At 39.7% G+C, this 27681-nt stretch overlaps 1 protein-coding gene across 4 annotated transcripts; it reads right to left on the reverse strand.

Annotated features, from left to right (window-relative positions):
- Positions 1 to 27681, reverse strand: LUC7L3 (LUC7 like 3 pre-mRNA splicing factor). Of its 4 annotated transcripts, XM_080827560.1 has the most exons (12): positions 27419 to 27679; positions 16743 to 16809; positions 13650 to 13689; positions 12733 to 12877; positions 11679 to 11753; positions 10182 to 10286; positions 8214 to 8375; positions 7531 to 7814; positions 6061 to 6221; positions 2101 to 2241; positions 1890 to 1995; positions 1 to 535 (listed from the first exon to the last, which is right to left on the reverse strand). In XM_080827560.1, the coding sequence occupies exons 1-12, from the start codon at positions 27515 to 27517 to the stop codon at positions 502 to 504; spliced, it is 1419 nt and encodes a 472-aa protein (XP_080683686.1). In that variant the 5' UTR covers positions 27518 to 27679; the 3' UTR covers positions 1 to 501. The 4 variants fall into 4 exon arrangements, with proteins under 4 accessions (XP_080683686.1, XP_080683687.1, XP_080683685.1 ...); XM_080827561.1 differs by lacking the exon at positions 1890 to 1995 and having other exon boundaries at positions 2048 to 2241; positions 27419 to 27681; XM_080827559.1 differs by lacking the exon at positions 1 to 535 and having other exon boundaries at positions 1667 to 1995.

Consider the following 27681-nt stretch of genomic DNA (forward strand, 5'->3'; position numbering starts at 1 on the left):
TTCAGAGTCAATAGCTTTATTAGAAAAAGATTAATACTAAAACTTTTCAATGACAGAGACAATCAAATTTGTAACAGAAAGTCAGAGATACTTTATTTTCACTTCTAAATCCAAAGGCTAGGTATAGCAGAGTTGTAAAAATGGAATCCCACTTAGTCTGATTCACACAAATACTAACGTTTAATCCTGTTTTCAAAGTCCAAGAATGAAAACTTGCAATTAAACACTGAGCAAGCCACATGTTTAGGTAATATTTCTTAAAAAGTCTTAAAGAAAAAAAATATGATACAGGACCTAAGTTTTCAGTGGCATATATATACTATCAACACATGTTTCTGAAATCTGGTAAGGTCACATCAGTCCTGAATTAATTTTTAATAAAAAAACAAAACAAAAAAAAAAACGAAACAAAAAAACAACTAACTGAGCTTTATACTTTTTCTATGCCACTATAGTTTTCTTTCACCTCATTTTAATGTCGATCTTCACTTTATGCTGTTTTCAGTTTTCTTCCAAAAATCTTCGAACAGTAGTCCTACAATGCAAAATTTGGGGGAAAATGATAATTAGGCAACATGTAAAAGGCAAATTTTTATGACTAAGTGTTGGCCCAGTCACTAACTGCTAATTAATATATGTATATGGAATGTTTGTATTCTTTTTAATTCTCAAGGCATCAGTGTGGACTTAGAGCCTTTGCCTGTGTATGCTTGCCTATATGTGGATGGCTCACACACGGAACACTATATGGCTGTCCTAGAGGAAGAAAGCCATCGACAAACCAACTAATTGGTACTCCCTTTCATGTACTGATTTTATCCCAAGCCACTAGACTAGCCCAAAGAATGAACAGTTTATAGGTTTTAAGAACTCTTATAAAACCTAACTTTTAATCGTTCTTAAAAAACCCAAATTCACTCTATACGATTCATCAGTTCTTTGTGTTTCAGAGATTGAAGGTGTCTGTCCTTGCTACTCACTGCTGCTTTATATGTTATCAGCCAGTGACTACGCCTACGTACCTATGGCTGACTGCAAATGCTCCTACACCGTAGGAAATATTAAACACATACCTCTTAAAGACTTGAGAATTGCATTGAATGTAACAAGGCGAATAATATGAAGTGTTTATTGTATTTTAAATTCTTTAAAGATATCTAATTCTGGGCACCACTGCATCCCTACATACAGTTGAAAAAAAATTCCATTCTGTTAACATTTGATTTATAAGTTTTCACGCAATACACAAAAAAACCCCTCTGTGCTTCTTGTAAAGAACAAAAAAGATACACAACAGTTAAGCGTAAAGATCACAGGCAATAGCATTCAAACATGGATGTGGGTAGAGAAAGGAGTACCTGGCATGAGTACCTGCTTAGTTTGACTGAATCCTTGATTTTTAATTTGGCTTTTCATGGGCCGCTCACAACACCAACGCTGTGTGAGGTATGGTAGTCAGCTGCAATAATTCATAAACCCTACACTTCCATCAATCCAATGCTACTGGCTCTCGAGTTACAGAACAAACTGCATTAGAATGCAAGGCAATAAAGCAAAAAACTAGAAACATCCTTGACAAAGAAATACTAGCAGTTTAATTAAAACAAAGTCGTCCAACATGTGCCTCCGAAATATTTAAGTTTTTAAAGCATATGTCTCTGCCAATGTATCAACACAAGATGGACTTAATACCAAAAAGAAAAAAAAAAAAACAGTTCAACCTTTTTATTAAAAAAAAGAAAAAAAAAGAAATGACAGCAAAATCCCTAAAAAAAGGATAATTAACTTTTCAATGGCGACTATATTACAAACGTGGGCAATAATTTCCAAAGAGGCACACTAATGGGGGCACGAGTCTGCTACAAAATAGCTGAGACAAAACAATGTACCTCAAAATGTTTTGCAGGACTACACTGTCTTTTCCTTCAGAAGATGCTTTTGTATGTCTTCTTACTCGGCTTAGCTCCATCTTCATCTGTGCATACTTACGCTGCACTGTCAAACAGTAACAAAAAGCCCTAATCAAAGTGAGAAACAATACACTTACCTCTGTCTGATCTGAGGTCTTATCAGATCAGTTTTAATTGGACTGAGTGTCACCTTCAGATTTAATGTCTTCACTGGTCCCATTGACCTCATTCTTAGTATCACTTTCCTTTGATTCAGTGTTTGTGTCTTCACTCTGTTTTTCTCGACTACTGGACTTCACACTACTTTTTTTATCATCAGATCCCCTCTTTTCTGCCATAAAAGAAGACATTGATCGTGGATTTTAAAGTAAAATACAATAATACAATACATACATGACATTTTGAAAAGTGAAACAACTGAGAGATGAAAAAACAATTATTTCCCACAGACTGCAAGTAACACAGTTTGGTGAAATCTACTAAAGGGATAAAATTTGTCATTTATGAAGGAGAGGGAGGGCCGTACTGGGAATCAGGAGAAAGCAAACGGTAAAACAGTAGCCAGTTCTCTCCAACTGCTGAGAAGCTACTAAGTACGGGCAACTTCAAATCACTGCAGGATCTAAGACTCAAGTTTGATTTTGAGGAAGAAACATCAGAAAGCAATGGGAAAGGTAGGAAGGTAATACACAAAAACTGTGTTCACATGAAGTAAATTATGCAGGTAAAAAGTAAAAACAGTAACTGCAAAAGGTGAAAAAAAAGTGAACACTTAATAGGCATGTTTCTCCAGCTATAGCTTTTTTAATGCAAAAGCTTATTCACGCAGGTACATATCTGAGTACCTACAAGGAACAAGCCCAGTGAAAGAAAGCAGATCTCGGATCTCAGATCTCAAACCAAGTACTGAACTTTGGTGCTTTGCTAAGAAAATATACATGCCATCTCAAGAGCTGTTTCTCCAAAAGGAGAAAATTAAAATTCAACTCAACTACACATAAAAAATGGAAAAAGTAAATCTCAACCTTTTCTACTCCTGTTTTCCCTGGAATGGTAAACCTCAGACTAGGGGCAGAAAGTGATAAAGGGACCAAGTGTATTCCAGCTTTTTTAGTTCCAAGTATTGCCTAACAAAAGATTTCTACAGAAAATGTTAATGCAAACTACAAACTCTGTGGAAAAATTATTTTTCCCCATAAAACTACGTTAAGAATAACTAGTCTAGCAGAGTGGTTCATAAGACAGACGTTTTAAGAGAAGCACAACCCTCTACAGATTCTGGACGAAGTTAAGACACAACAGCAAATAAGTGGAAGAGGGATGGTAATGAAAACAAAACATGGCAGTGGCAGGGGCACTCATTCAAATGGAAGAACTGAAGACTGTACGTGAAGGAGCATATTCAGTCCGTAAGACTTGCAAAATGCACATGAAGCAACGTCCGAGTAGCTGACTGCAGGGCTTGTGCCAGGTCTGTCTGTCGACTTATGAGAACTGGGCCAGTACAGTGCGCTCTAACTGACCTTGTGGGAAAGTCCTCCCTTTGTGCCTTATGGGCTTCGCCGGTGCACAGGTAGCTTCAATGAAGAAGAGTCGTCTTGTTGCCCCGCAGAGGACTAGTAGTCAGTCCAATAATCTTATCTTCTGCCCTATGTAAATATGGTAGATCTTAATAGTCCTAAGGACATCCACAAAGTGTGGAGGATTTCAGGGCTATGGATTAAAAAAGGAAACTCTCTTAACAAAGAGAGAAACCTAAATGGGTTGGTGTTAAGAACTACAGGTCCTTCCATCGTGGAGCCGAATTATTTCCACAGTAGCATGTGGCACAGTAAACTCCTTACTCGCGCCATTATCAAATGCTATTCCTGCTCAGAGTTCAGGCCTTCAGTCATCTACATACCTAGGACTGCCTGAATGGCTACGTGGCATTTTCAAAAGCCAATAAATCATTTCACTTCTAAGAGATCCCTAAGCTTAAGAAAAATCTGTAATGCATTCCCCATCTTTCAAGACGGGACTGATGCAGAGCTTTATCCAAAAACAAATCTTCTCTCCTTCCTCCATACTTCACTAGGAAAATCCTGTTTGTCCATAATCCAAACACAATGCAGCTTATTTACTTAAGCAAAAGCTTTATTAAATTCTATGATGTCATTATCACAATTAGGATTTTTTTTTAATAGTTAAGCAATTCAAGACATCTTTTTGCTCTACCCAGAAATTACACAAAAATGTCGTGTTTTTATAGTCAGGCCATTGTTCACTGTTGATCCCAGACAATTAGGAAGGCTAGCTAGCTTTTATCCCCAAGAACCAATCCAACTGGGTGCCTGGGTGGCTCAGTGGGTTAAGCCTCTGCCTTCGGCTCAGGTCATGGTCTCAGGGTCCTGGGATCGAGCCCCGTATCGGGCTCTCTGCTCAGCAGGGAGCCTGGTTCCTTCTTTCTGCCTGCCTCTCTGCCTACTTGTGATCTGTCAAATAAATAAATAAAATCTTAAAAAAAAAAAAAAAAAGAACCAATCCAACTATTTTAAGTGACGTGAAGTATGATATAGAAAAGAGCTTTCATTCTTAAAGAGAAGTGATTAATTTGAGGGGCGCCTGGGTGGCTCAGTGGGTTAGGCCTCTGCCTTCAGCTCAGGTCATGATCTCAGGGTCCTGGGATCGAGTCCCGCATCGGGCTCTCTGCTCAGCAGGGAGCCTGCTTCCCCCTCTCTCTCTGCCTGCCTCTCTGCCTACTTGTGATTTCTCTGTCAAATAAATAAATAAAATTAAAAAAAAAAAAAAAAAAGAAGTGATTAATTTGATCTCTGACATCCATTATCTGGCTCTTGAGATTGGACCCATCCCCCAAAAGATACATTCCACAAAAAGTCTTACAAAAAACGTTGGGTGAAACTTTAAAACTAATGTAAAATCAGGTTACAATACTTTGTAGCAACTGCCTGTTGAATCACAAAAGTAATTTCTGAACTTAAAGCTTGTGACAGTAAATTTAAAAAACTGTCCTTGTTTCCTACTTTTTAACATTTGCTCCATGTTGTAGGAAAAAAACCAATGTATGTAAATATCTTTTTAGAAGAAAAGGTACACCTATTTGAGAAAAAATGAAAGCCTAAGACTAAAAAAATATGTCCACTGTTTGCGCTGCTAGTTCTCTAACTCGGTCTAACAAAAACCCGTGTCCGGCCCCCAGAAAACCCACAAAAAACAAATACCACAGAATAGTTCCAAAAAAGAAATGAAGAAATGAATGTCACACAGAAGTCCAGTTTAATAAACTCAAACACAGCAGCACACATGTTGGGTGATCAAACATGGACACAGACAGGCAGAACAGGATGGAACAAGCAGAGTCAAGAAAACGAGAACTAGGCCCTTGCTCTCATTCCCAAAATCCATGCAAAGCAGAACGGCCCAGTCAATACGAAATGAAAGATGCTCAAAGAATCTAAAGAAAATACAGAAAGGAGACCCTGATGATTTAAAAGAATTATCTTTCAATGAAGACCAAGCTTAAAGATGAGAATAGCCACGTGAAAACATGCCAAAGACAAAATGAAAAAGTCCATTAATAGTGCAGTGAGTAGTGCATTCCAGCCACTGGAATGCCACCGAAAACCAAAGGGAAAAGTACAAAGGAAAATGCATGTTGTTTCAATAGAAAACATGGTTAAGACACAGGTAAGGTATTCAACTTCCACAAACTTAGAACTTCATTACACAGGTAAATGAAGGCTGCACACGAGGACCAATGCTATACAACACACTGACTCTGCAAGACATACTATGGAACACGCAGATTAAAAAATAAATAAATTGCCAATAAATAAGCTAATAAATTCTACAGTCTAATAACCCTGAAAGGTAATGCAATACTTGGAAGAATCAAGATGACAAACCTTTAGATGAACAACTGAAGGATGTGATTTTAACATGTTCTAAGAAAACACCAGCTCAGTTGTCTTTCTCACAAACCAGACAAGGGGAAAATACTGCCCCTATCTCCTACTGAATGCTGCTGGAGGTAAGTAAAAAAAGAACAGAGCTCAAAATGGAACTCTGCCTATGTCCAAAGAAATGTGAGTGGGGAGAAGAGACTGAAAATAGTCTCCTATTAATGAATCAAATTCTCACATAAACTAACCTTTCTCCTTGGATTTTCTATCTTGTTCTCTGTCCCGACTTTTGCTCCTGTGCTTATAGGACTTTCGATCCCGGCTTTTTGATCTTCTTCGATCCCGACTACGAGATCTATGCTTTCTTTCTGATCTATCATGGCTTCTGCTTCTTCGTCGATCTCTACTTCTTCACAGTGGAAAACAAAAGGAAAGCAACTTCAGCCGACATTACAATGAGAAAAAACCTTGCAAAGATTATACACTGTTCAATAATTAACAAGTTAAGTAACACTTACCCTTAAAAGGCAAATGAGTAGAATCCACTACTAATACATATCTACAGTAGAAAACTTAAGAATTGGAAATTATTGAAAATCTAACTTCAGGGTGCCTGGATGGCTCAGTCATTAAGCGTCTGCCTTCAGCTCAGGTCATGATCCCAGAGTCCTGGGATCAAGCCTCCCATAAGGCTCCCTGTTCGGTGGGGAAGTCTGCTTCTCCCTCTCCCAGTCCCCCTGCTTGTGTTCCCTCTCTTGCTTTGTCTGTCAAATAAATAAATAAAAATCTTAAAAAAGAAAAAAAATCTAACTTCAATTTTTCAAATAGTGCTAAGATAATCACCATCATGCCTTTTTTTTTTTGAGAGAGGATGGGTGAGCAAAAACAGGGTTGGGGGGTGGCAAGTATCATGCAGGCTCTACACCCAGCATAGAACCCACCGTAGGGCTCAATCTCATGACCCTGAGCTCATGACCTGAGCTGAAATCAAGATTCGGATGCTTAACCGACTGAGCCATCCATGTGCCCCATCACCACATTCTTTAAGATTCTTCAATCCCAACTCTAAAACAGTAAAACGGGGGGGCGGGGGAGGCGTCTGGGTGGCTTAGTGGGTTAAGGCTCTGCCTTTGGCTCAGGTCATGATCTCAGGGTCCTGGATCAAGCCCCTCATCGGGCTCTGTTCAGCGGGAGCCTGCTTCCCCCTCTCCCTCTGCCTGCTGCTCTGCCTACTTGTGATCGCTGTCAAATAAATAAATACATAAATACATACATAAATAAACCAACCAACCAACCAACCAGCCAACCAACCAACCGTAAAATGGATTTCATTTTTCGCATTTTTAAAGAATTGGTTATAAAGCACTTTAGTTCTTATGTTCTGTGTGATGTCATTCAAAGCAAAAGTAGGTAATTTTACCAAAATAACTTATAATTTAAATGTCTTCTTACATCAGTGAGAAGAGATGCACTTAAAGAGACCATATGGTAACACAGACTTCCTAAAAAAGAGTGCATCAAACCTCCTTAGACTGGTGGGAAATAGCAAAAAGGTTGCCTTGAAGGTGGCCTGGCTCACTGATTCCTCTCTCATAATCCATCCCAGGGTCTGACAATACTTAAGGGCTTCCCAAGGACAAAGGAAAGAACACTAGCAACTGCTATTACATACTGCACACTCACTACGTGCAAGGCACCGTCTCGTGTGTTCCACGTACCTGCTTCGCCTTCTTTCTCTACTTCGTGATCTTTTGTGGTCCCGAGACCTACTGCATCTTCGGTCTGAGGTTCGGCTTGAATGCCGACTTCGTGAACGACTTCTCTTTCTTCTTTCTCTGTCTCTAGCCCTTTCTTTCTCTCTTTCTTCCTCTTCTCTCCGTCTTTTCCTTTCTCTTTCTTCTCTTTCTCTCTCCCGTTCTTTTTCTCTTTCTTCCCGTTCTTGCTTCTCCTTTTTTAAACGCTCATCACGATCAGGTTCTTCAGTTCTTTTTCTTAACTTTTCCTAAAACAAATCAAGTTTGATTTTTATAGAACTATACTCTTAAAGACACTATCAAACAATGGTTACTGAATGCAAAGCATGTGTAGATCAATGTACGGAACTTGATGCCCTGAAAGAAAAATGCAGAAATTCCAAAACCATATCTGTATGTAAGGTACTGTTACTTGGCTAAGCCCTCAGGGATAGTCTTTCTCCCAAATTCCTGGCACAAAAAAAGTGAAGAAAATAAAACCCTATGATAATCTGATGAATAGCAAAATTTTATAGGGATTGTCATACTTTCAAATAACACAAATAAGCGTATCAACAAGAGGCTTATGTGTCTATGTGATCAATTTCTGGCCATACTAAAATGAGAGTATTAGCTGTGGCTAAAGTGCATGCTTGCAAGAAGCTTACTTTTAATTCTTCTACAGTAGCTTTAATTTTGGCATAGCCCATGTGCTGCTTTCCCATCAAATGGTCATCTACTCGGGACTGGGCATCTCCTACTATCAAAAAGGCTCCACACACTTCACAAACTTCCATTTGCTTTTCTTGGGCAGCAAAACTTTCAATCGTCTGAAATGATAAATCAGTTATTGTAAGAGTATTTGAGAAAAAGAGAAGAAACAAAATCCAACAAAGTACACAATCTAAAATAGTTTTCAAATTTTTTTAATTTCCCCAAAGCCCTAATAAGCAACTGGTAAACTTTTAGAGCAGGGAAACAAAAGCAACAGCAAGAAACTTTCCGTATCCCAAGGAAGGGCTGAGATCCCATCACTCAACTATAACCAATGAAATGCGCACACCACCTTGAAAAATGTTAAACTACCTTTCAGAAAGCTACCTATTCTAGTCCCAATTCATTCCTTAGTTTCAACAGGCTAAATATATGGCCTCCCCATTAAAAATATTTTTCAAGGCGTGCCTAGCTAGCGAGTCAGCAGAGCATGTAACCCTTGATCTCGGTTGCGAGTTCAAGCCTAAAACAGAACTTACTTAAAAAAAATTCCGTCTGGGGGACCTGGGTGGCTCAGTCAGTTAAACATCTGCCTTTGGCTCAGGCCATGATCCCAGGGTTCTGGGACTGAACCCCGCATCAGGCTCCCTGCTCAGCGGGAAGCCTGCTTCTCCCTCTCCCACCCCTCAACCCCGCTTGTGCTCCCTCTCTCAGTGTCTCTGTCAAATAAATAAAATCTATAAAAAATTTTTTTTTTGTTTAACCCTAAAATGCTTAGGGAACAGAACTTTCTGAGCATAATCTGTATATATCCTATCCAATATCTGGGAACCAATGGCCAATTACATTCTACCATCAATATCCAAAACGTCAGGGGGCGCCTGGGTGGCTCAGTGGGTTAAAGCCTCTGCCTTCAGCTCAGGTCATGATCCCAGGGTCCTGGAATTGAGCCCCGCATTGGGCTCTCTGCTCACCAGGGAGCCTGCTTCTCCCCCCACCCCACCACCCCCGCCTGCCTGTCTGCCTACTTGTGATCTCTGTCAAATAAATAAAAATAAAAACACTAAAAAAAATCCAAAACTTGAGTATTACATTCTCTAATTAATACAAAAAAGTGGAAGAGTATACCAATTTTGAGCTAAGGTAAGTACATATGGGCTAATTTATCATAATAAGAAAGTTAGGGGGCGCCTGCGTGGCTCAGTCGGTCGTGTCTAACTTTTGATTTCCATGATCTCAGGGTCACGGGATTGAGCCACAAGCTGGGCTCCCCACTCCCAGGGTATCTGCTTCTCTCCCTCTTTCCCCACTTATACCCATGTTCTCTCTCTAAAAATAAATAAATCTAGGGGCACCTGGGTGGCTCAGTCAGTTAAGTGTCTACCTTCGGCTCAGGTCATGATCCCAGGGTCCTAGGAGAGCCCCATATTGAGCTCCCTGCTCAGCAGGGAGTCTGCTTCTCCCTCTTCCTCTACTCCTCTCTCCACTCATGTTCTCTCTCCCTCTCAAATATTAAAACTTTTAAAAAATAAGAAAGGAAGAGAGAAAGGAGAAAGAGAGAGAGAAAGAAAGACGAACCGACCGACCCAGGCCCCAGTGAATACTCATGATCTAAGGCATGGGTTGGCATGTAGCAGCTAGAAGCTTGTTTTTGTAAATAAAGTTTTATTGGAACACAGCCACAACCTTTTGTTTATGCATTATCCAAAGCTGCTTTCGTAATACAAAGGCAGAGCTCTGTATCCGCCAGGGGACCTTGTGGCCTACAAACCTTAAGTATTTACTGTGTATCCTTTAAGATACAGTTTGAAGACTCTTGATTTAGGACATTAGAAAACTGTTCACTACAATTCTCAACTAGGAATAGGTCCTAGTATTCACAGTGAACAGCCTGGATAAATCAAAATGAGGTTGCTACTCACCGAGGTTGTGGACCTAAGCAATTCCCTCTCTTCTTTTAGCTGTTCAACTAATTTCATCATCCCCTGGGCTTCTTCTACTTTTCCTTCAGATCCTAATTCTTCAATCTAAGGTGGATTAAAAAAAAAAAAAAAAAGAAGGCAAAGCAGTCAAGACTCCTTTTTAACCAAACCATTCTTCTGTTCTTCCCCAAGCTTCTTTATCATTTCGTGGTTGTTTTGGGTCTTTTGGTTTTATTTATTGAAGCCTCTTTGGGTTAAATTTGCCCTTTTGATTTTTTTACAACATTAATAAAGTAGACCTGACATGCAATGAACTGCATGTTTTTAAGGTTTAAAATCTGAGGAACTTTTGACAACCACGAAACTAACACCCTCATCTAGATAACACATATCCATTACCCCAAATTTCCTTTGTAGTACCTCCGCCCAGATCATGGATCTGCTGTCCCTACAGATCAGTTTACATTTTCTAGAACTGTACAGAGATCAGTTTACATTTTCTAGGACTCTATACAAATGGAATTATGTACTTATTTTAGCCTGGCTTCTTTCATTCAGCCTAATTATCTTAAGATTCACCCACAGTGTTCCATGTTGTTGATTCATTTTATTACCGAGCAGTACTCTACTGCACAGATGCATCACAGCACTTATCCATTCACTTAACTGATAGATGTTTGAGCTGGTTCCAGTTTAGGGATTTTGCCAACTACGAACAAAGCCGTTATGAACACTGGTAATACAACTCTGTAAACATATGCTTTTGTCTCTCTTGGGCCACTATCTAGGACTGGAGTGACTCGTGGATCTTTTTTTAACTTTTTAAGAAACCTACAGTGTGCCTAGGTGGCTCAGTGCGTTAAGCCTCTGCCTTCGGTTCAGGTCATGATCTCAGGGTCCTGGGACGGAGCCCCGTGCCCCTCACCCACATCGGGCTCTCTGCTCAGCAGGGAGCCTGCTTCCCCCTACCCCTCTGCCTGCCTCTCTACCTAGTTGTGATCTGTCAAATAAATAAATAAAATCTTAAAAAAAAGACACTTGTCTTTGTATTAGGGCACCTAGGTAGCCCAGTGGGTTAAGCCTCTCTCTGCCTTCAGCTTGAGTCATGATCTCAGGGGCCTGGGATTAAGCCCTGGGATTAAGCTCCCTGCAGGGAGCCTGCTTCCCCCCCTCTCTGCCTACTTGTGATTTCTCTCAAATAAATAAATAAAATTAAAAAAAAAACCCCACAATTTTCCAAAGGGGTTATACCATTTTACATTCCACCAGCAGTGTAGGTTAGTTCCAGTTTGCCCACATCTTCATTAACACTTGGTATGTGGTCTTTTTAATTGTAGCCATTCTGACAGACATATAATAAGTATCTCATTGTGGTTTTAATTTGTGTTCCTAATGACTAATGACTTTGAGCACCTTTACATATACATATTTGCCACCTTTTATCTTTGGTTAAGTGTCTATGCCAAATATTTTGTTATTAATGTACACAACTCTTACCTGCTGTAGGAGTACATCAATTTTATCTGTCAGAACCTGAATTTTTTCTTCATTTTTGCCTGTTGGGCCAGCCGCCTATTAAGAGATAACAAAATGTATTATCAATGGGGCGCTTGGGTGGCTCAGTGGGTGGGGCCTCTGCCTTTGGCTCAGGTCATGACCCTGGGGTCCTGTCGTGCCCCCCATTGGGCTCTCTGCTCGGTGGGGGGGGGACTGCTTCCCCCTCCCCCTCTGCCTGCCTCTCTGCCTACTTGTGATCTGTCAAATAAATAAAATAAATAAATAAATAAAATGTATTATCAGTAAGTAAAAAACAAATATTCAAGCTCTCACATACCATACATAGTATCTGTATTTAATAGTTAAAATACTGAGTTACAAGAATAATTACCTTCAATTTCTGCTACTCAATTACATATTTTGTCAGTTATGGATAATGAGAAAAATCTTAACGAGTAGCAAAATGAGTATTATTAATAAAGACTGAAAAAGGGGCGCCTGGGTGGCTCAGTGGGTTAAAGCCTCTGCCTTCGGCTCAGGTCATAATCCCAGGGTCCTGGGATCGAGCCCCTCATCGGGCTCTCTGCTCAGCGGGGAGCCTGCTTCCTCCTCTCTCTGCCTGCCTCTCTGCCTACTTGTGATCTCTGTCTGTCAAATAAATAAATAAAATCTTTAAAAAAAAAAACACCTTAAAAAAAAAAAGACTGGAAAAAAAAAAAAAGAATGCCCTTTAAGTTTATATCATTCTAAAGGAATACAAATTAGAGGCGCCTGGGTGGCTCAGTGGGTTGAGCCTCTGCCTTTGGCTCAGGTAAAGATCTCGGGGTCCTAGGATTGAGCCCTGCATCGGGCTCTCTGCTCGGCGGGGAGCCTGCATATCCCCCTTTCTCTCTGCTTGCCTCTCTGCCTATTTGTGATCTCTATCAAATAAATAAAATCTTAATTAAAAAAATACAAATTAATGAACTTGACCACAAGTTTCAATACTGGGGAGGTCTGTGGGTGTCAAGAGTAAGGACACTTTACAAAGACTACAAATTAATTTCATACGCACCCCAGAGGACTGCTGGTTTTGAGATAATGCCAAACGAGCATGGCCTCGTCTAATTCTACGTTCTACTTCCGCAAGTAAGCTCTGTAGGTATCGCAGAAAATCTCTCTCATAGCCAACCTTCATAAAACGAGAACTCTTCTCATACCTGGTTGAGGATAAAAATTAATAAGCATTACTTTCTTTCCAAATCTTTATCCGTTACAACTCACATATTCTATCTTAACTAATCTTATAAACTGTTGCATTTACTCTGAAGAGTAAACCCATATGTAAGAAGTCAACTTCTAGGGGCACCTGGGTGGCTCAGTGGTTAAGCATCTGCCTTCAGCTCAGGTCATGATCAAGCCCCACCCACATCAAGCTCCCTGCTCTGTGGAAAGCCTGCTTCTCCCCTTCCAGCTCCCCCTGCTTGTGCTCCCTCTCCTGCTGTGTTTCTATCAAATAAATAAATAAAATCTTTAAAAAAAAAAAAAAGAAAGAAAGAAAAAGTCAATTTCTAGTCTCTCATCCTGGTGAAGAGAAGACAAGTACTTAGCATTATGTCTGGTTAAGAGCACGGACTTTACAATAAGGCAAAGCTAGGTGCTTCAACACCAGTTCTATCACAATACTGGATCTGTGACCCTGGCCCTAGGACAAGTCTCATTTATAAAATCAGGACTATGAGGAAAAAAGAAAAAAAACAACTAACATGATACAGAAAAAAGCTTAGGATACAGTAGTACTTAAGCACAAAATATGCACTCATAGGTAGCTAATCATATCATTTTTGAAGCTATGACTTTCTACCATCCCAACTAATGAACAGAACCTCGGCAAGACATTGATTTTATACTAATTTCAATACTTCTTCAATCCTTGTACCCTAAACCAAAGAATGATGAAGAAGAGGGAAATGACCAAAAAAGATAACTTACTGTTTTCGAAGGTTTTCATCATGAATTTTTTCACATGGACCTGAAAAAAAAGATGAGAAATATGAATGTATAAATTATTGGTGATGTTAACCATCTTTTCTCTTGCCAAAACTAAAGGAAGTTCTTAAAAAAAAGGAAAACAAGACCCATTTCATCACAAAATAGTCTGTACACACCTAAACTGAGCCTAATGAATCACAAAGTAATGTGCCCAAGTAAACACATGAAAATTGTTCTCCTTAATCTTCAAGATCAGTATAATAGAGAGCAACTATAATGGTAAGGAAAGAGAGGAAAAAAGAAGAGGAAGTTGAAGAAAAGAGAATTGTATCCCCTACCACCCAATGAAACTGTGAGGAGGGTGAACCACTCATCTTTTACTAATCTGGGGTGTCTGCAAATGAAGCCAAATAGTACAAGAATGCTGAAGGACCTACTCCTTCCTAACTCCAGAAGGCAACCAATTTCAACCACGTCACCTATGCCTTCTGGAATTTATTTCCATATTTCTAAACTATTTTGCTTTTTCTTTATTTATCTTAGACATCAAAATTTTAGGTCAAAAAAAATTTTAGGTTAAATAAACACTTTACATTTTGACTATGCAAGTACTGTTACCCGCTGAGCCAAACAAAAGGGGCATTATGATGACTTAAGGTATGCTTCACATTTCTGTTGGAATTCTTTTCATTTGTTTAGATTTCTGTATTTCTGAACTCTTCTCAAACACTTTAAGTCAGCTACAGAAATTCTCTCAAGATTCCAAATCTATCAGATAATCAGCTTCAGTTTTGCCCCTGAGCTTTCTTTCTGCTTCAATCTAGGCTATTGGTTTTCTAAGCTCACTAATAACGGTTGTCATCCTGAGAGGTTCTTTTTCTGGTCTGTACTGAATGCAGTTTACTGGATCTCTTGTTTTTCTCCTTGGTTTTATACCCATGAGTTGGTAGCATTTCCAGAGAAAAGAATCATGGGAGATAAATTTTTTGAGATCTTACATGTCTGAAAATGTTTTTTTTTCACTCTCATACTTTGGAGTTTGGTTATAAAGCTAACCTAGGAAAATTATTTTTTCACTCAGAATCCTGAGGGTTTATCTCCCAAAGTCTTCGAGCTTCTGGTGGTGGTACTGACAAATCTGAGGCCATTCTGATTCATAATCCTGTGTGTCCCTGCCCCACTCGCACCATTCTGAAACTTCAGTGGTTTTTGAATGGTGCCTTTGAATGGATCTTTTTTCATCCAGTGTGCTGTGAGCATTTGAAGGACCCACTCAATCTATAGACTACTGCCCTTCAGTATTGCAAAATCTTTAATTTCCTCCCTTCTGCTTTCTCTAGAACTCCTAATTAGTGTTGTACTGATGTAATTTTTTCAAATCTTAATCTTTTCCATTTGATCACCCAACATTCCAGTGAATTTCCTTGATTTTATTCTCAAACCTTTACACTGATTTTTACTTCACATTTCTTCAGTCCTAATTTCCAAGAGCTCTTTTTGGTTTTTCGAAAGTTCCCTTTTTATACAGCATCCTATTCCTTATATCCATTCTTATTTCTCTGAGAATATTAAATTTAGTTAAGACTTTTAGTATTTTAGGGCACCGGGCTGGCTCAGTTGATAGAACATGCAACTCCTGATCTCAGGGTTGTGAGTTCCCCTATTGGGTATAAAGCTTACTTAAAACAACAACAAAGTATCTTTTCTTCTGCTTTCCCCATTATCTCTAATTCCACTAAACTCCCCCCACCCCAGTTGGTTTCGTTAATCTGTTGTGTTGAAGGTTTTCTTCGTGGCTAACTGGTATTCCTTGGCTGGCAAACAGTTCCAAAATCTAACTGGAAGCTGGTATGCATAGGCAGGGTTTGCCAACTAATGGGCTTCACCACAGGAAAATCAGGCAGCAAAATTCTTTTAGGAGATTCCCCAAGGGTCAGTACCTTAGATCATTTCTCTGGAACTGTTCACTTTCTCTAAAGAATCCTCTTCTCTTCTGCCTGGGGAAAAACATCTGGCTGTATCCTTCTAGGAACAGGGCAGAGGAAGGGAATGGGAAAACCCCACTATTAAGAATATAGACTTAACTCTCTTAATAAGTCTCATTTTTACTCATTACTGCCCTGTGCTGTGTCTGGAATCCCAACAGCTAGATTTGTCCAGCCCTAATGTGCTTCTAAGGCTCTAGGGCAAGCACTGTCCTTAAAATAATTAACTTCTCTTTTATGTTTCTAGAATGATACTAATTATGTATCATCCTTGGGAGAAGAAAGTCACTGGTTTTTGTTTTGTTTTGCATTCTGTGGTTCAGATGAACTACAGTCTTCCAGGTCCAATTTCTCCAGAAAAGAACCCCCTAGTGTCTCCTGGGGCACAGGGGTGGGAGACAGAAAATCACCAGATGCACAGGTTTTAAGAGTCCCTCCAGGGACACGTGGCAATGTCTTTTTAGTTGAAGAAATTTTAGCTGTCACAGTTGAGGGGTGCCACCGGCATCTAGTGGGTAGAGGCCAGGAATACTACTAAACATTCTACAATGCACAGGATAGTCCCCAAAACAAAAATATCCAGCTCAAAATACCAAATGTCACAGGTGAGAGACCCTAACTAGACTAATCTTTCATTTTTAGCCCATGACTCAACTCTGCTATGATACCTGGTGCCTCCAAATGCTGAACCTGTCCAGGGTTCTGCTGATCAAACACTTCCTTTTAATATCCCATTCTGCAGGCTTTTAGGGTAGAGGTTGTTCTGCTCTGTTGAGTTTGCTGCTACTCTTCCATCCACTTGTCATCTTCCAAAAATTTCGTTGGTATTGCTAATTGTTATCTCCTCTTCTGTTCACACCTTTTTTGTTTTTAAATTTTCATTTTAGTGGAGGATTTTGGGAAGGAGTAGAAATAGACATGTATGTTCACTTAAGCCACCATGTTTAACTACACTGGCATTTATTAAAATACGTTCAAAAATCTAAGCCAAGAAAGAAATTATTTTATCAACAAACCTTACTTAAGAGAAAACTTTTTGGAATTTATAAAGTACCAGTTTTTATTTTAAATCATAATTTGATAAAAGCTACAAAGAAAATTCACTTACCTAGATCAGAACGAGTGTTTGTGAACAATTCCGCAGGACAAAAACCACAGAGATAATATTTACAAACCTAGTGAAGAAAAACAAAGGTACTTAACTTTTAAAAATTGTTCAGCTTTAAAACTGTATTGGAAAAGGGTGCCAAACTACTATTTTCTCATTTCTTAACCTTCATCTTTCAACCAAATAAGAACAATTTTTTTTGGTTAAACCACATTAGTTAAATTAATGACTTTCCAACTCCCAGAGTTCAGTAAAAAATGCAGGACAGAGGCACCAGTATTTCCTACTATCTACTTTTAATCACCACTCTCCCCACATAGCAACACTATGGAAAAGAGAACCAGAAGAACAAATTTTACTATTGTGCATCTTTTTTGTTTTTAACAGAATTTCTATTTATCATCATAACTAATAAAACATAAAACTACTGTTCTTTGTTTAAACCGAGTCAATCTGTATGATCCTCAAAAAAGGCTCATCATTAAAACAAAACAGGGGCTCCGTCTGTAGAACATGCAGCTCTTGATCTCAGGGTTGTGAGTTCCAATCCTGTATTGGCTGCAGATGTTACTTAAAGAAAAATAAAATAAAATCTTTAAAAAAAAAAAAAACAAGAGGGATGCCTGGGTGCCAGGCTCAGTTGTTAGGTGTCTGCCTTTGGCTTAGGTCATGAGTCCAGGGTCCTGGGATCAAGCTCTACTTTGGTATCTGCTCAGCAGAAGGCCTGTTTCTCTGCCCCCCCCCCACACTCTTCCTGCTTGTGGATAAAATCTTAAAAAGATAAAATATAAAAAAAAATAAATAAAATAAAATAACAAAAAGAGTGAACACCTCCATGGTCCCTCTCCTGACTCTAAAATACAAGCCAATACAAACTTTTTCTAGGAAGGAAGTCATAGAATTCTTTTAGAATTCATATAATTCTTAAAATTATCAGTATAGTACTTATTGAAGCTTAGTTTTAATAATATTTTTCACTGAAATCAAACTGACCAGATCTGAGTTTGCACTTTACCATATAATGTGTGTTTTTTCTGTAACACTTATGATTACTACTAGCTACAAGATTTGTCATAAACTGATACTTGTTTTTTAAAACTAAAATACTTGTGATTTCCCACAGCTATGTAGTTTTACTATAAAACTTAAGCCTTATTCATACAAATAAGACTTTCTAAAAAAAAACCCAGCAGATTCTTGGGGGCACCTGGCTTGACTCAGTTGGTGGAGCATGGGACTCCTTATTTTAGGACCATGAGTTAAAGCCCCACTTTAAAAAAAAATAGACAAACGTAGATTCTAACTGGTCGAAACTTCAAATGTACTGTCAGTTTTTAAATGAAATAAATTTCAAAAAAAAATAAAATAAAATGAACACACTCTCAAATCTAGTAAGTACCGCATGTGATATTAATTTAAAGCGGCCCTTAGGAGAGGCCTGGGTGGCTCAGTCAGTTAAGCACCTGCCTTGGACTTAGGTCATGATCTCAGGGTCCTGGGATGGAGTCCTGAATGGGGCTCAGCGGGGAGTTGGCTTCTCCCTCTCCCTCTGCCCCTCCCCCTTGCTCATTCTCTCTCTAGTAAATAAAAAATATTTTAAATAAATAATAAATATACACAGAGAGAGAGAGAGTGGCACTTATGGGCACCTGGTTGGCTCAGTCCACGGAACATGGAACTGTTTCTTGATCTTGCGGTGGTGAATTTGAGCCCCACACTGGGTGTAGTGATTAAATGAATTTTTAAAACAACCTTAAAAAATAAAGTGGCATTTAATTTTAAGTGACATTTAATTTTAAAAGGCAGAAAATGGCACTTCAACCATCACTTAACACTATGTACTAAGAACAGTGCAGGAAATCCAAGACTGAGTAAGATCGACTTCTCAAGAAGACCACAGTCTAATAGAAGTCAAGAACAAAAAACAAGAGTGTTAGAACACATATCCAACACTAGATACAGAAGTGATTTTAGTCAGGAATGCCAGGTCATCACAGGTGATGAAGCTTGAACTGGTTCTTTTTTTTTTTTTTTTAAGATTTTATTTATTTATTTGACAGAGAGAGATCACAAGTAGGCAGAGAGGCAGGTAGAGAGAGAGAGGAGGAAGCAGGCTCCCTGCTGAGCAGAGAGCCCGATGTGGGGCTCGATCCCAGGACGCTGGGATCATGACCTGAGCCGAAAGCAGAGGCCTTAACCCACTGAGCCACCCAGGCGCCCCTTGAACTGGTTCTTAAATTCAAAGTAGAAAGACCGCAAGACATTCTAGGCATAAGGAAAACATGTGAAAAAGACCTAACCCAGTATGAAATGGCAAAGTATAAAACAGGTATGCTTGGAGAGACAACACAGCGCAGAGTTTGAATCTTGGCTGACACCCACTGTGAACTACAGACTTTAACTGCCTTGGTTTCCGTGTATGGGAAAAAAAAGAGACAATATTTTGCAGTGAGATTTTAACACTTAAATTATGTTTGTTACACTGGGAGAGGGGGGAAAATTTGTCTGATTTTTACACTACTACGTCAAGCTACTTTTTAAAAAATGGTTTTAGGCAGTATATACACCAAGTAAGACATGACTGCCCGTGAGCTAAACATGTGCTTCTTAAAATTTAGTCCAATCACCCCATGTGAGATAAGGGAGAACAAATGACCTGCCCTAAAGATAATCTAGCTATTTACAGAATCCAAATTAGAAACCCCCTTTCTCAATCTGGATCTATATCCCCTTTCCACTCTTCAACTCTCCTTAAAATACTACTGTAACACAATGGCACATCAAAATATTACTCTATCCATTAAACTCTAACTACTTAGACTGCTTCTTTAACCCTCCCCAGGGACTAAGGATCTTTTAACTGTCTTTTAGGGGCGCCTGGGTGGCTCTGCCCTCTGCCTACTTGTGATCTCTCTGTCAAATATATAAAAATCTTAAAAAAAAAAAAAAAAAAAAGACTACTGTCTTTTACTCAGCAAGTCTTCACAAAACAGCCATCACGGAGTTAACAGTCTGATAACCAAAGGTGGGAAGGGCAGATACCTACGTACAGCCCGAATTCTTGAGATTTATCCTCTTGATAAATCTAAGGCAATGTTACTGACAGAGTTCCACCTCAACAGCATCCTTTAGTGAATCCACTACCAGTGAAGAGAAAGCAGAAATACAATCTTAGAAATCTGACTCAAAATTTTAGTTGCAGATTACTACCATATTAAACAAAGTCAAACTGTCAAAAATTAAAACAATTATCTGGCCTGTGAAACAGTACCGGGAAAATGACATTCTGAACAATACTAGAGGGCTGTGGGACAATTTGGCAGCATCACCAAAATGTAAAAAGTGCATTCATCAGGGCGCCTGGGTGGCTCAGTGGGTTAAAGCCTTTGCCTTCGGCTCAGGTCATGATCCCAGGGTCCTGGGATCGAGCCCCACATCGGGCTCTCTGCTCCGCGGAGAGCCTGCTTCCTCCTCTCTCTGCCTGCCTCCCTGCCTACTTGTCACCTCTCTCTCTCTCTCTCTGTCAAATAAATAAATAAAATCTTAAAAAAAAAAAAAAGTGCATTCACCTTAGCCATTACCCTTCTAGGAATCCATCCTACAAGTGACTCAGCTTTATGTACCAGAATGTTTACTGCAGCCTGGCTGGTAATGGGAAAAGAACGAAATATACTCTATATATCCCCTAGAGAACAAAAAGTTTAAAAACTAAGGTAGATTTATTATCTTTTATTTTTTTTTATTTTTTAGAAGACTTTATTTACTTAAGAGAGCAAGCACAAGCACACAGGTAGGGGGAGGAGGTAAAGGAGGAGAGAGAAGCAGGCTCCTGGCGGAGCAGGGAGCTTGATGCAGGGCTCCATCCCAGGACCCTGGGATTATGATGCACCTGAAGGCAGATGCTTAACAGACTGAGCCACCCAGACACCCCCCCCACTTTTTAAAATTTTTTTATTGTTAGGGCCTGGATGGCCCAGTGGGTTAAGCCTCTGCCTTCAGTTCAGGTCATGGTCTCAGGGTCCTGGGATTGAGCCCCGCATCCAGCTCTCTGCTCGGCAGGGAGCCTGCTCCCCGCCCCCACTTCTCTGCCTGCCTCTCTGCCTACTTGTGATCTGTCTAAAAATTTTATTTTTAGGGGTGCCTGCGTGGCTCAGTGCGTTAAGCCTCTGCCTTTGGCTCAGGTCATGATCTCAGGGTCCTGGGATTGAGCCCCATATCTGGCTCTTTGCTCAGCAGGGAGCCTGCTTCCCCCCCTTCTCTCTCTCTGCCTGCCTCTCTGCCTACTTGTGATATCTATCAAATAAATAAATAAAATCTTTAAAAAAAATTTTTTTTATTTTTAAAGTAATCTCTATACCCAATGTGGAGCTCAAACTCACAACCCAAGATCAAGAGTTAAATGCTCTACCAACTGAGATCGATTTATATGCACCAACAAGGAAAGATGCCACAACAGAAATGAAAGTTGTTAAATATACATTTATACATATTATTACATTAAGCTACCTATAACTTTCACTTAACATGTATATGCGTAAGTTTTTAGGAACAGAGGAATTTGGCAATGAGGAGGGGAGGCAAGAACAGACTTACTCTTTATTTCTAAGTTAAATTTTAATTTTTTACAGCAAGCATGTCTCCTTTGGGAAAAAAATAATTTTAATGGTGTTAAACTCAGAGGGAAAACAAATCAATTTCCAATATATTAATGGAATCAATCTTTAAAGGAAAGAACATTATTTAATGCAAAGAAGACTTAACACACAAGCTGGAAGACTTAAGCAAGTCTAAGTATCTTAACCCAAAATATGCTGAGACATCCACCTTAACAAAAACAATCCTTTCTTTTAGTATTTAATATTCACTTCTTCAAGGCACAATCAACTCTGGTCACCCATTTAGACCACTTCTGATCACAAAAGTACCTTAAGAATACCTTACTGATTTTTTTTTCTACACCCGCTTGAATCAAACAGTAAGAGAATTCTTCCTTGAGCTAATCAAATATTTTCAAAGCCATCTGTATTATTTTTGTTGAACTGCTTTCCCTAAGTCAGTTGAATTCCTAGTTGTTTCTCACCCCAACAGGCCAGCTAGTTATTATTTACAGATAATAAAGCCTTCAAATCATTAAAGGACATATAAATGTCTTTACAAACAACTATGAGTTTCTTTGGTATTCTAAGTTACTAACAACCTTGGATACATTTTTTGTTCCGTGAGATGATAAGTCCATGTTATAAACAAATCATAAAAAGAATTTATTCGATTTCTATTTCTGGTCATCTAAATATTGGAATTTAAAATTCATCATGTTGGCAACAGTCCATCTGACACTCGACCTGCTAAGAAACCTTCAATTGTTTCCCAATGTAATTTTAGTCCCAACTTTTTTTTTTTAAGATTTTTACTTGCCAGAGAGAAAGCATGAGCAGGAGACCACAAGCAGGGGGAGTGGCAGGTAGAAGGCGAAGCAGGATCCCCACTGAGCAAGGAGCCCACTGTGGTACTGGATCCCAGGACCCTGGAATCATGACCTGAGCCTAAGGCAGGCACTTAATGGACTGAGCCACCCAGGAGTCAAGTCCCAACTTTTAACAAGGCTTATAAAAACCATTCAAAACCAGATTCCTGCCCATTTATCAACATGTTCCATTCCCCAACAAAAAACGAACACGAGGGGCACCTGGGTGGCTCAGTGGGTTAAGCCTCTGCCTTCGGCTCAGGTCATGATCTCAGGGTCCTGGGAGCCAGCCCCGCATCGGGCTCTCTGCTCGGCGGGGAGCCTGCTTCCTCCCCGATCTCTCTCTGTGCCTGCCTCTCTGCCTACTTGTGATTTCTGTCAAATAAATAAAATCTTAAAAAACAAAAAAAGAACATGGGCTCCAGCTATAATACTGTTCACAATTTTTCAGGCCTAAGATTTTTTCCAGCCCCTGGTAACTAACACATCTTCTCTCCCACTCCCTGAGGCCAATTCCTATTAATTCTTCAGGTCCCAATATTGAAGGGCCACTTTAAGAGGCCCTTCCCAAGTACCCCAGTCTAGCTTATTAGATGTCCTTCTCACGTGTTCTTTTCTAGACCCTACACATGTCCTACTATGGCACGTACCAAATTACGTTACAAAAGCATGTTTAGTCCTTTACATTTGCCACCAGACTAATGGTTCTCTCAGGCCAAGTGCCATATCCATACTATTACAGTGCTACATTTTTGTTGGATAAATGAATACATGAAATTCCTCCAAGTTACAAATAAGAGATGATGAGAAAACTGGGGCACCTGGATGGTGCAGTCAGTTACACAGCTGACTCTTGCTTTCCACTCAAGTGGTGATCTCAGGGTCATGAGATGGAGCCCAGTGCTGTGCTCAGCATTGGGTCTGCTTTAAGACTCTCTCCCTCTCCCCAAAATAAAAAAATCTTTTTTAAAAAAGGAGAGAGGAAAGATGAGAAAATTAAGCGTATTTCATAATCCAATGAAGCACTATTACTAACTTAAACTACTTTCTCCTCTTGTGAAGAAATCAACTCTAATGATACATTTTTCCTAAAGCGACCAAATAAATATTAAAGAAATACCTTAATATTTTCAACGTGATGGTAATATTGTGGTTATGCCTTCTTGAAGTTCCTATATTTTAAAAATACATAATAATGTACTTAAAGCTTAAATGATAGAACTGCTTCAAAATAAAGGATAGGGAGTATAGAAACAATAACACTGGCAACGTTTTGTTAACATTGCATTAGGTGTGGGTACATAGAGAATTCATTCTACTTCTGTATATATTTTGGGAAGAAGAAGGAAAGAGCAGTTATGTACACATACAAACACACAGACTGCTGCTTGGAGAAGCCCAACACTTACCACATAACTACGGAGTAGGACCAGAAATGCCTGCATTTCTGTCAGAACATTTGGGTAACTCTAAACTAAAACTATCCAATAAAATACCTAGATTAGATGTCATGCACTATAATTACTAATTTTTGTTTCCCAAGTTTACAAGTAAAAGTGTGGACAGAGCTTTAACTTTTCTTTTCCAAACAGCTTTCAGTGTCAGTGAAAATACCTGTTAACATTCTGAAGATTTTAGAAAAGAACATTTAGTTCAATTCCCTCCATAAATTATTAAACCTTCACTGAACAGGTGGCATACTTGAATTTGATAAATTATGAAAGAAATCCCATTTTGGATATTATTAGAATCAGTTAAATAATCTCATTTCTGGGTTCAGATCTACATGTAAAAACCTCAATTTGAACTATAAAATTCCTGTTATATAATATAAAAGATAATGAAAACTCTAGACTAAACTTTAAAATCTCCCACAAGGGGCGCCTGGGTGGCTCAGTGGGTTAAAGCCTCTGCTTTCGGCTCGGGTCATGATCCCAGGGTCCTGGAATCGAGCCCCACATCAGGCTCTCTGCTTGGCAGGGAGCCTGCTTCCTCCTATCTCTCTCTGCCTGCTTCTCTGCCTACTTGTGATCTCCCTCTGTCAAATAAATAAATAAAATCTTAAAAAAAATAAAAATAAAAAAATCTCCCACAAAAAAGTTTAAGGAACAGGGGGCACCTGCGTGGCTTAGTTAGTTAAGCATCAGGCTGTTGATGTTAGCACAGGCCATGCTCTTAGGGTTCTGAGATGGAGTTCTGTGCTGTGTTCAATGCCGGCCTCTGCGCTGGGAGTGGAAGATTTAAGATTTTCTCTCTGTTGGCCCCTCCTCCCTCTTAATTAAATAAATTGGGGGAGGGGGCATCCCCCACAATCTAAATTATTCAGTTAAGGAGACGGCTGGCTATTCATGCCTTCCCTAGCAAAGACTGAAATCTCCCCATGTGGACACTAACTGAAAGGTGCTCATGCTAGGCAGTTAAAAATCAGATGCTTTCTTCGTTACTGTGGTTGTTTAGAATTAACAGAGCAGAGCAAACAAACTGCTTAATGCAAAATACTAACCTCAAGAAATTGTAAAATAATAGGCGAGGCAGTAGGATATATGAATGAACCCTTGAGATGGTATTAAAACTTATCTGACTTTAGCTGAAAACTACTTTCTCTTACATCAAGATAACAATCTACCAAAGTTGGAAATGCTGTAAAACCCCAGTGCAGCACTTTCCAAGACTCACCGGGGACAGTGATTACAGAAAAACCATTACAAACAAAGGAAAGGTCAGTAATTTACATCACTGATGCATACTTCACTTAAAAAAATGAATGAGCTTCAAGGGCTATGAGCTCACAATTAAAAACACAAGACTAATCAGGTGGGTCAGGAAGCTACAATTCACAAGCTTTATAATGTGTAAGAGGCCATTTAAAGAAAACCCAGATTTCCGGGGCCATCCCTCAGGTCTACAGATTGGAATCTGTTCAGGCAAAGAAGAGAAATCTGCATTTAAAACAAATTCCACAGGCTGGTCAAATACAGACAACCAAGAACTACCTATACCACTACGGTAAAGTTTCCATTTCAATTGTTAAACAAAAGGACCCCACCCCGCTGAAATAGCTTTTCCCATCCAGTGCAAAGGTAGCAAAGAAAGATTTCCAGATAGAACAGGAATGTAAAAATATTTGAAATATCAGGTACAATGATCCTGAAACCTTTACAGTATACGTTGGGGTTGTCCATTTTTTCCCAGGATTTTACCACTACCAACCAACAGCCTAAGAATATGCAAATAACCCGGAAGTGATGTCACAAGCTTCCACAGCTTTATTTCACCCCAGAGTAATTCAGTCTTATTTAGAAGAGGCCATGGGCTTTGTTCCAGGTCAACATCAACCTTCTCCCCCAACCCCAGCAGACATGAATCTGAAATAGCAGTAATTTGACTTTTTCAAATCCCTGGATTGGGAATGAAGTAAATCTGTCATTCAGGCATAAAGAATCTTGGTGACAAGTACCAAGAATTTAAAATCAATGAGAAACACCTTAAGCCAAAGATCAGGGCTGAGATGACAGAAGACTTAAGCTGCAATTCCCAGAGCCCCACTGCCAACTATACACCCACGGTATAGAAAGCAATGTGGCAATATAATACTATCAGGAAAACAAAGTTTCTTCACAACATATGTTCAAAACCAAGGAGGCACAGATTTTAGACTGCTCCAGTTGATAAGCAGGCAGTCAAAAGCAATTTTCTTTTTAACCCCAATTATGTCCAAAATGTCCTATCTGCACATCAACTAAATCATAATGTTCTTTGTTTTGCAAGACAAGATGGAAAGATCCTTAAGTAGTAAAAGAAAAACGGACTTCACAGTGACAAATGCCTAGAAAAAAAAGAGGATCAAAACAAGCAACAAAGTTACTCAGCTTCCTATTTAACAAGCAGGGGAAAAACCCCAATGTCAGAAAAGAAAGAAGGGGGGGGAAGGCTTTCAAAAAGCTTCCCCTCTCTTGAAGTCAATAACAAATTTGTGAATTTGACCCCACACAATAAATTCTACCATTACCCCTCATACTACTTTGGAATCAAGCAACAACCCAATACAGCTTAGGCACTTAAGATACTGAAAGGACTCATCTAGCACCGCTTACTTTCCTGAATTACAAGAGAAATTTCACTCTTACCAAAACCTACATTAAAAAAAAAAAAACACCACAACTTTTTTAGAAAACCTATTGTCCAACTATACCTATTTTGATTAGTAACTGCCTTTAAATTACCACGTTGTTTGACTGTAACTGCAAGCTACGTAATCTACATCTCTTCTTTAGGTTAAGACCTAACATAAACCTAACACTGCATGTTCAAAACACTTGAAATGCACGGATATCTGCAGAGACGTCAGTCTGACAGAATTGTGGTGAGTGAACAGGACTACAAAGATTAGGTTTAGTTTTGCCGCTTAACTTGCCAAGAGACCTTGGGTAGCCTCTCAAGGCTTATCTGTGAAACTGGGGTTATAGTTACCCTTTACTCATAAGGTAAAAAGGACCAAATGAGTTTTGTTTCATTCAAATATAATTATTTTATTAGTTTCAGGTGTACAATATAATGATTCAACAATTCTACACGTTTCTCAGTGCTCATCAAGATACCTGTACTTTTATCAAAGGAGTCTTGTAGTGAAGAAAAAAACATGACAACCATCTACAAGAGCTAGCTTAACTAAAACGTGCTGCTATCAAACGTATCTGTAAATCATCACGGGAAACCCTACCAAGTTATGACCTCTTGAAATTGTATTTCCTCACGGAAGCATCGAAATGGACCCTTTCTTGAAGTAATACAGTGCCACGATTTTTATCACTAACCCTCCCCAGAAATTTCGGTCTAAATACGACGCTCAACCCAAATAACGGAAGAATTTGCCTTCTTCTCTATCTCATAATGAGGTTAAAAACTCCAGAGCCGCTAGATATAATAAAATCTTTTCCCGCGTTTCTCCGCCTTTTTAAGGTGCTTTTCAATTCTGCCAAGGGCCCTCTCAGACTTCCTCGATACTAAAACAACAACAAAAACAAATCATCCCTCATCCCCGGATCCCGGCGGGCTCCTCCCTCCCGCCACAGATCAGACACTCGACCCCGCGAGGCCCGCGCCCCAAACCGCGCCGACGGCCGGACGGCCCCAGCCCGCGCCGCTCCCCAGCCCGCGCCGCTCCCCTCCCCCCACGGCGCCCGGGCACAGACCCAAGGCCCGCGGGACTTACGCTCTCGTGGTCCCACCGCACGTTGCTGCGCTTCTCGTCCGGGGCGAGGTTTCGGTCCCGGCCCATTAACTCATCCAACAATTGCGCGGCCGAAATCATGGTGCTTTTCTCGGGCGGCTGCTCCCACCTGCCCTGGCACCCGCCAAAGAAAACGCGGGCGACACAGTCGCCAACCCCTTTGGCCCTCTCGCAGGCCGAAAAGCCTCCTCTAAAGAGGAGCCGATAAGACAAAATGGCCGCCGCGCGGGCGCCTTCCCAGCATG

The sequence above is a fragment of the Martes martes genome, assembly GCF_963455335.1.
Source record: "Martes martes genome assembly, chromosome: 16".
NCBI lineage: Eukaryota > Metazoa > Chordata > Mammalia > Carnivora > Mustelidae > Martes > Martes martes.